General features: G+C 42.3%; 2 protein-coding genes across 2 annotated transcripts; both read left to right on the top strand.

The window, feature by feature from the left end:
• Positions 1-407: 407 nt before the first annotated feature.
• Positions 408-3753, top strand: LOC128264092 (thioredoxin domain-containing protein 5 homolog). The gene is made up of 3 exons (XM_052999424.1): positions 408-693; positions 2223-2625; positions 2685-3753. The coding sequence occupies exons 1-3, from the start codon at positions 494-496 to the stop codon at positions 3342-3344; spliced, it is 1263 nt and encodes a 420-aa protein (XP_052855384.1). The 5' UTR covers positions 408-493; the 3' UTR covers positions 3345-3753.
• An 860-nt stretch (positions 3754-4613) lies between these two features.
• LOC128264084 (BTB/POZ domain-containing protein 17) lies at positions 4614-9043 on the top strand. The gene is made up of 4 exons (XM_052999400.1): positions 4614-5125; positions 5769-6753; positions 6856-7013; positions 7647-9043. The coding sequence occupies exons 1-4, from the start codon at positions 4793-4795 to the stop codon at positions 7899-7901; spliced, it is 1731 nt and encodes a 576-aa protein (XP_052855360.1). The 5' UTR covers positions 4614-4792; the 3' UTR covers positions 7902-9043.
• The last annotated feature ends 451 nt before the right edge of the window (positions 9044-9494 follow it).

Here is a 9494-nt window from a genome sequence, read left to right as displayed (position 1 = left end):
TTTTTTTTGTTTTGCCTGTTTCGCTGTTCACGCACCAATACACTCACGAACTAGTGTTTTTCGCAGCGTTGCCAGACTCGAGTGCTAAGCATTAGTTTGGCTGTGCCAGACCGCTGAGAAACCTCACGTTATTAATTTATTTTATTGATTTGCCGACTTTCGCCAAACTGATAGAACAAATTCTAATTACTTTAAATTAGTAGACTATACTTTGACTTTAAAATTGTTGATTGTTTAAACTATGAGCTAAACAGCTGCCACAAATTTTCCAAGTACTTTATTTTACATACATTTATTTAGTTACTTATAATCTGCTACTGAATGGAATTAACATTTAAAAAAATGTTTTTAAAAATCGATTGTCAGCTAGCTTTATACTATCGACCGTCGCTTGTGGCAACTCTAGCCATTTTCAAATTATCGAATTTTATTTTGTGTCCGGACGTGGTTTTCGGCTCCCAGCAGTTAGATCTCTCAAACCGTTTCGAGCACCATGTTGGCCAGGTCCATTCTCTCTGTGGCAGTGTGCGGCTTGCTGCTGTCGCCCCTCCTGCCCGCCACAAACGCGGCCAAGGAGGAGGACTCCTCCGCTGGCAAACAGGCGGAAAAGCAGTTCGCCGTGGAATTGGACCCGGAAACCTTCGATGCGGCGATTGCCGGCGGCAATGTCTTTGTCAAGTTCTTTGCGCCCTGGTGAGTTGAAATATGTTTCCTTCCCCAGAAAAGTGCCTCCCAAATTGGGCAACTTTTTTGCCGGCGAATAGCAGCAGTCCACATACATAGGTCGTTTATTTTATGTGACCAAAGCCACGCACACATAATTATCGGTGGTGTTTCGGTTTTCATTTTCGCCTTTTTTTTTTGCCAACCAAAAAAAGTTTTAATTTTTTTTATAATAAAGATCCGATTGCCCCAATTAACCAAATTAATTAAAAAAAAAAAAAAAACAAATGTTATATATTCTAACTTATTATGAATTAATGAATTACTTTTGTATTTTATTATGATAAGTATTTATATTGGAATATATAATTAAAAAAAACCAATACTTAAAAATTTGTTTTTTGTTTAATTAAATTTTATTTTTTTGAAAGATAAAGATAGATTCAAAAGCGGATACTTTGAAAGGACAGAACGGAAATGTGTTAGCCGGAACACATCGCTTTATTCGTGGGCAGACATAGATTTGCACACGAACATAGGCGCCTATTTTTTTTGTTTTTTTTTTTTTTGTGCCCATACCTGAAGATTTTGAATGACATAAATTGTCTGTGGCCCCCCCATCCCCCCCTCAATTTGGTCAAAAAACTGAAGATCCGTAGAACTGGAGATTCGTCATGGCTCCGAAACGAATCACACGTTCGTTGATAAGACGATCAAAGGGGCTTTGTTCAAGAACCCCCTTGCCCCTTGATTGACACACTAAATACTCGAGATTTCGGGCAGTACCACAGTTTTGGTAGCCTTATCGAAAGCGATCGCAGTGTCTATGAGCTAATTCGATTAGGTTCAATTATGTTGCTAGGAAGTGCTCTTAGGAAGCTCGAAATGCGATTCGGCATTAGCATTAGCATTAGTCCCTGATGATAAACTCTTTGTTCGGGACAGAGCGCAAAGCCTTATCGCGGTTCATTGTTTTGTATTTCTTTGTATATACGAAAAACAATTTGATTTGACCGATTTGTCGACGCTTTTTATTTCAAAACTTAATCGTTGTGTTAGGGGATCGATAAGATTTTGAATTACAAGTAAGAAAACGGATGCGTAATGGATAAATTGCATTTAGCCAAGAAATTTTCATACTTTTGATTAAATATCAGAAACTATTGTATTAAAAGATTGAACTTAATGCAATACCTTTAAATAAATTGTTTACAGCTTTTTTTCAATCCGTTTAATTAAAATGAGAACAAATTTAAACATACTCCCTTATAAATAAATATATCTGAAATTGATTTTAAATTGTTTTGTGTGGGGTATTTAAATCTTGTTTCCGCTATGATCAGGACAAATATTTTAAATAAAAAAAATAAAATATAAATAAAAACCACAGCTAAATGTTTTTTCCATAACTGTATAAAAAAACTGAAGTGAAATAAAATAAAATGAACTATTTTGTAAATATTTATTTATTTGAAAAAGTAGATACATAAAAATGTATATTTAATGTTGTAGATTTACAAGAATTTAAAAGAATCAAGCTAACCTCTTTTTCCATGCAGGTGCGGTCACTGCAAGCGCCTTCAGCCGCTGTGGGAGCAGCTGGCGGAAATCATGAACGTGGATGAGCCCAAGGTGATCATCGCCAAGGTGGACTGCACTAAGCACCAGACTTTGTGCGCCACCCACCAAGTCACCGGATATCCAACGCTGCGCCTCTTCAAACTGGGCGAACAGGAATCTGTGAAGTTTAAGGGAACTCGGGACCTGCCCGCCATCACCGATTTCATCAACCAGGAGCTGAACACCCCCGCCGAGGCGGATCTGGGCGAGGCCAAGCGCGAGGAGGTCGAGAATCCCAATCTGGGCAAGGTGGTGGACCTCACTGAGGACACCTTCGCCAAGCACGTGTCCAGCGGCAATCACTTTGTCAAGTTCTTTGCACCCTGGTGCAGTCATTGTCAGGTAGGAATGAATTATTTCCTTCCTCTTCAGGTTGCTAAACATTATCAATTTATTGGCAGCGTTTGGCACCTACTTGGGAGGAGCTGGCCAAGGAGCTGGTAAAGGAGCCCGGCGTAACCATCTCGAAGATCGACTGCACCCAGTTCCGTTCCATCTGCCAGGACTTTGAGGTCAAGGGCTATCCCACTCTTCTCTGGATCGAGGATGGCAAGAAGATTGAAAAGTACTCGGGTACCCGTGACCTGACCACGCTGAAGTCCTACGTTGAGAAGATGGTGGGAGTGCCGCTGGAGAAGACCGAAGACAATGTCGTCGAAGGGGAGGCGGCCACCAAGGAGGCTGCCGCCGATGAGGACGCGGCCAAGAAGTCGGCCTCACCCCAGCAGCTGAGCGGCGAGGCGGAGTTCGACGAGGCCATAGCCGAGGGCGTGGTCTTCATCAAGTTCTATGCCCCCTGGTGCGGACACTGCCAGAAGCTGCAGCCCACCTGGGAGCAGCTGGCCACGGAGGCGTACCAGGCGCAGAGTGGCGTGAAGATCGCCAAGGTGGACTGCACGGCGCCGGAGAACAAGCAAGTGTGCATCGACCAACAGGTGGAGGGATACCCAACGCTTTTCCTCTACAAGAACGGGCAGCGCCAGAACGAGTACGAGGGCAGTCGTTCGCTGCCGGAGCTGCAGGCCTACCTCAAGAAGTTCCTCGGCCACGACGAGCTCTAAGTCCGCAGGATCAGCAGGGATCAGCAGGGATCGGCAGCAGCAGCAGCAGCCGCAGTAGCAGTCGAATGAACAAAAACAAAACGCCCGCCAAACTAATCGTAATAGTAATGTTTTCACTCCGAAACACCAGCAGCAGAAGTCTCTCTGAGAAGCCCGCATTTAAATCGAAGTCATTCATATTGTGATCTTAGTTCCCCCCGCTGTGTTCAAGTTTTCGTCCGCCTTGGAACCCTTTTTTATGTTTTTAGTATTTACTTTAATGGGGCACAGGACTGTGTGCACGAAAAAAGCCATTTAGCGAACTTTATTTTCAATTTTTTTATAATTTTGTGGTCATCAGGCTACTTTAAAGTAATTTCTAGGAAAAATTGTCAACACAAATACAAATAAATACAAATTGGAAAACATATGTCAATCTGTTATCTTTACTTTGCTTGCTAAATAAATAAATATTTCAGTTGGCATGAAGCTTCACAACACCTGTTCTACTGTTGAATTGTTTGTGAGGAACAAACTTTCGGTTTGCAAACAAGATCTGGAAAAAATTGTTTTTTTAACCCACTGTTTGGGGTTTTCCAATATACCTACATATCTTTATTTTTATTATCAATGTTTTTGGCCAAATTTTATTAGCACACTTCTTTTGTCTGATCTAGGTTAATAAAGCACACCTGTTAAGCCACTGGGAAGTTATAATGGAGGAGTCAACGTGGCCTGATTTATTGGAATCCTTATATTTATATTTAAATCACATTGTTTTTTATATAAATATATCCGTATTACTGAAATAGATAAAAACGAATTTATGTTATATATGTTTAGAAACAACATAGTTATTATTTTTTTGATGTTTTTTTTTTGTTCATATAAATATCACACAATATATTGTATATTATATTTTCATTCGATGTCATCGAAAAATAAACTGCTCGTAAAACAAGACGATTTCGAAAGTTTCAAGCCCTAGATTTTAAAGTAAGCATAAAAAAGTCCATTGATTCTCACTGACAATAATATGTGTACATAGCAAGGATTTATTTAGTTTTTAATTTTATTTTTACACTAACATAAAACATTAAAAACTGTTAATGGTCTTCTTTACTTTTAAAATTCATTAGGAATAATGGAGACATGTATAAAGTTTCACCAAAATGAAAGCCATTTCCGTTTGCAATTGAAAATATCCATTGCGCGCCATTCAAATCTATCGATAACAGATCCGATAGTATGTGCCCTTGCCTTGTTGTGACATCGGTGTATCGATTTTGAGAATCGATTTGGCTGCCAGCTCTAGCTTAAACTTGTAAAAAAAACAAACTGTCAGACTTTTTGCCATGTCTTTGGCTCGTGCTAACAGAGCCGTCCTGTAGAGTGTCCTTGAGCGACTTGCCAGCCCAGAGCGAGTCCCAAACCGGGCTCCAGTCGATACCCCATACCCCCGATTCCCGATGAACGCCAACGGCAATGGTGGAGCAGGCGGTGCAGGTGTTGCAGGTGGTGCGCATGGAGGAGCTGCTGGCGGGGCAGGTGCAGGAGGTCCGGTAGGAGGTCCGGGAGCAGGGCCTGGCGGCGGTGCAGCTGCAGCGGATCAGCCGGGCGAGGCTGCCGGAGCAGCAGGTGGCGGCGCTGGCGATGGAGCTGCGAATCCGCCCGGGCATCCCAATGGAACCAGCGCCAGCACATCGGACAATCCGCCGAATGGAGCCAACGTCAACGAGGATCAGGAGGCCAAGCGACGCAAGTGCCGCGAAACAGAAGAAGCCCAGGATGGAGCCAGCACGGTGGGTATAACCGCTTCCCCTGATTATGTCCATGGGATTGCTGACTTTAAGATTAGCGAATAGTATATGTTCTGCATAAAAAATAAGTCATATTGTCTAAACCGTCAGAAAGATTGATTCAAGCTGTAGGAACTTGTACCTCTTCAACTAAATTTTACTAGATTTTATCATTGACTCCAAGTTAAATGGCAATAGCTTTTATCTACTAAATTGTAATAATGATTGATCTCATTCACACCTTTAAAGTGTAAAGCTTAACATTTCATCAATTTTTAGCTTGAATTCTTGAGCATCAATCCATTCTTGATACGATGTTTTTAATGATATGATTTATAGCTTGAATTTGTTAACAAGTTTATGTTTATATACAAAATAATTCTTATTTGTTATTTCACTTCTTTTATAAAGTCACGCTTCAAAAAAAATTTCGAAAGTCTTAAAGCAGAAAGGTAACCAAACTTTAAGATTAATCGAGTGAAACGTCTTAATGTTATTAGGTATTGCTTTCAAGGATCTTTGTATGATTGTATAATTTATAAAAATAGTGAAGACATTCAAAAATAAGTTATCAAAGAACAGTAAATGAAGTCAACCCTTTGGAGAGTACATATAATAATACTAATTAAATCTACCCTCCATTTAGATGATCGATGCGAATAGTGTGCTCAATAAGATCGCCAACCTGTACGCCGAGCAGCTGATGTCGGACATCGTGCTCCTGGTAGACGGCAAGGAGTATCCAGCCCATCGCGTCATCCTGTGCGCCAGCAGCGACGTCTTTCAGGTAATGCTAATGAACCCGGAGTGGAACGAGTGCAGCAAGCACGTGATCGAGCTGCACGAGGAGGCCTGCTGCTCGGCGGTGTTCCCGCAGTTCATCAAGTACCTGTACGTGGGCCACATCGAGGTGACGCTGCAGACGGTGATGCCGATGCTGGCGCTGAGCGACAAGTACAATGTGCGCGACCTGATCGATCTCTGTGTGGGCTACATGAACAAGCATGTGGCCAAGGCGGCCACCAGCGGTTACCTGGTCTCCTGGCTGCAGTACACGCTCTCCTTCTCGCCCACCCACAACGATCTTACCGAGACGCTGAAGCGGTTCCTCAAGTGGAATCTCGAGATGGTGGCCGATTCGCGTGACTTTGTGGAAATGGATCCGGCCATAATGCAACTGCTGTTGCAGCAGAACGATCTGGTCGTCACCAGCGAGTACAAACTGTTCGCCCTCCTGCAGACGTGGCTGCTGCATCGTCGCGAGCAGATGGAGGCAACTGCCGGCGGCAGCTTCATGGAGCTGATCGAGCAGACGGTCTCCCACATACGCTTCGGCATGATGACGCCGCGCCAGCTGTCGCACCTGCTGATGGACCCGCTGATCGAGTACCACAAGGAGTTCCTCGTCGAGCGCATCGCCATCGGGATGAGCTACCAGTCGGGGCAGGAGGATCGGGTGCGCGAGGTGCGGGCCACCGAAACGGGCGAGCTGCAGTTCACGCCGCGTCTCTACTGGAACGACACCTGGAGCGTCGACATCGATGTGCATAACTTTGACGCGATCGAGGACTACAAGAACTATGTGACCTGTTTCTTTTCGCAGCGCCACATCGCCGAGACTGAGGAGGACGGTGGGTAGTGGGCTTTCGGCTTTCGGCTTTGCTCTTTGCTCTTTGGTCTTTGGGCCTCAATGTATATCCAAGATGAATAATTACTTTGGCGTTTCTTCCCAGATCCCTGTATGACCTGGGAGATAGAGTTTTTCCCGCGAGGCGTTAAGTACAACAAGGCCAAAATGGTCTGGGGCGAGGACGTGCCAGGCTGCTCCTTGAACACTGTGCGCCTACGGGTTACCTGCAAGCATCAAAACATTGACGAGGAGCGATTTAAGGTGAGTGGTGGTGATGTAAATTATGCAACTATAATTATATAAAAGAAGTGAGTGTATGGGGAGTATCATAATTGTTTCTTACGATCAATTTGCGAGGTGCCATAGACTTGTCCTTCCTGAGTTTCTTGGCCTTTAATCTATAGGAAACATTTAAGCTATTAATAAAAAACTGAAATCCATTCTAAGAAATCGTTAACGAACCTGCTTTGTATCTAAAATTAATAAAGCATTATAGCTACTTGAAAAACATTCAAACAACCTTGATCGTTCAATATTCTGCTCAAATATTTTTTTTTTACTGGGGAACATGGATGCCTTCTATTAGTATAAACATATATTTAATTGTAATTGTAATTAATTAGCCAAATGAGAGATTACAAATTTGTAGGGATCTGAAAAAAGTAGAATTGGGATGGAATTCAGTCGCAATTTTAGTATTCGATTGATAGTATTCAAATAATCACTAGGTCAACAGTGTAGTTTAAACAAATCAAAAGATTTTAATCTAACAAATGATTAAATCTCTTTTTTTAGCCACGATTAATACTCTTTTATTGTTGCTTAGCGTAGAGTATTTTACTCTGGTTTATAGGCTTTAAAAGAGTCCCTCTAACTTGTTGTTTATATTTCCAGATCGCGGTGCTGATAGTGGGCGTACAGAACCAGATTATGCACATCCGCACAGTTGTGGAGCGCACGGAGTACTTCTCGGATACGTCGCGCGTGATCAACCTGGACAACCTGCTGCCGTACGAGGAGCTGGAGCACACATCGCCGTACTTGAGTCCCCACCTGACGGGCACGGCAAGGAACACACTGACCCTGCATGTGGTCATCACGCCGATGGGCTCCCACACCTGCCGGGATACGCCGCCGTTTCAGTTTTAAGCACGGTGACCCGGCTTGTGGACACCTCGACTAACGCACTCCGTACTTCCTGGCGCATCCACAAGCACCACACGCCTCCGCAGTTTTCGCAGCCACCGCAGCCACCACTGTATTTCACTCTTCCATATATATATATATATATATTTTGTGTGTATGTATAAATCCAATCCGACTGCGAATCCCCTTGGGCTCAATCCTTGCGATCCTGATGCTGTTCCACACTGCTGCTCGATCACAACCCACTCCCCACCCCCTGCAATATGTTTTATTATAAGTTTTTGTTTTATATTTTTCCTATAAGTTAAGCGCACCGAGGGGAGTAAGTTCTTAAGAAGGGCCATAGCCGCTGAGTGTGGATCGTGGATCGTTAAGCTTGGCCATAGGTGGACATGAGGATTGAGCGTGTAAGCATCGTACTGTATCTACTGTACACCGTTTCACAGCGTAGACGCCAACTGAAGTGAACCTAGACTATGAAAACGAGAGATTTTCTAATAAACGTTGATATGTAAAAGACAAAACCAAAACCAAAACCACTTACCACATGGCTGAGAAAGAGAGGGCCGCGTTTGGCTATTGCCATCTCGTCGTCTATTTGCCAATGCATAAAGCATCAGTTTTAATGTTTTACAACCGATAGATATGTGTATGTCGCTTGTGTGTGTGTCCACTAAGATATTCGGATCCCTTAACGAGTGTGTTTATGGCCTGGTCTCAACCTGTCGCGTCTCTGGGGTCTATCTTTATGGGCTCTGCTGGGAGTGACTTGGCCATAATATCCGCCTACAGTGCGGAACGCCAAAACACTGGGCTCTTCGAGTGTAAATGTCATGGATTGTGAAAAAAGGTCCAGTCATCAGTCATCAGTCATCATCAATCGAATTGACTTAATCTTGGCGTTAATGTAGTTGTTAAATAAAATGTCTCTTCAAAAATCAGCTATGGTCTATTATTGAAGTTTGCGTTTTCATTAGACTGAACTAAAGAGTAGAATTACTGTCGTTTAAAGATATAATTTAGTGATTTCAAATTAATTTTAATTATTTCCTAAAGTTGACCAGTCATTTTGTAAAATAACATCTCTGAAACCTCTAATAAAGGTGTCTTAAACTAAAATTAAATGTTTTTATTACCCCTTAAAGTACAAAATGTGTATGCTTGCATGGGAAAAACAATAAAGTATTTTATTTTACTTTAGCCTGAATTATTGTTCTATAAATTATGTAATCTTTAAGACACAAATGGGATTGGTCTTTTTGGGATATAAATTTACATTTAAAATAAAACAGCCAAAACAGCCTATTTGGCAGTTTAACCATAAACTGCTGAACAAATACATGCCTTTAAATTAATTTAATTATTTTGTAACAATTCCCCCACTTTCAGAAGGCACTGTACCTTCAAGTAATTACCTATCTACGCACGGTAATAAACAAAACGTATTTGCTTTACTTATGTACCTATCAAATATTTTGATATGCTACAGGAAAGCTTCGCTTTGGGTGTTTTGCTATTCCGAAATTCAGTGCCCATGGGTCTATTCCTGGACTTAATGTGATTCCATTTAGGATCTGATGGTCTCACACAGAAATA

Source organism: Drosophila gunungcola, unplaced genomic scaffold (assembly GCF_025200985.1).
Source record: "Drosophila gunungcola strain Sukarami unplaced genomic scaffold, Dgunungcola_SK_2 000057F, whole genome shotgun sequence".
Taxonomy (NCBI): domain Eukaryota; kingdom Metazoa; phylum Arthropoda; class Insecta; order Diptera; family Drosophilidae; genus Drosophila; species Drosophila gunungcola.
Note: the sequence above shows the minus strand (reverse complement) of the source record. Positions and strands in the feature narration are given on the sequence as shown.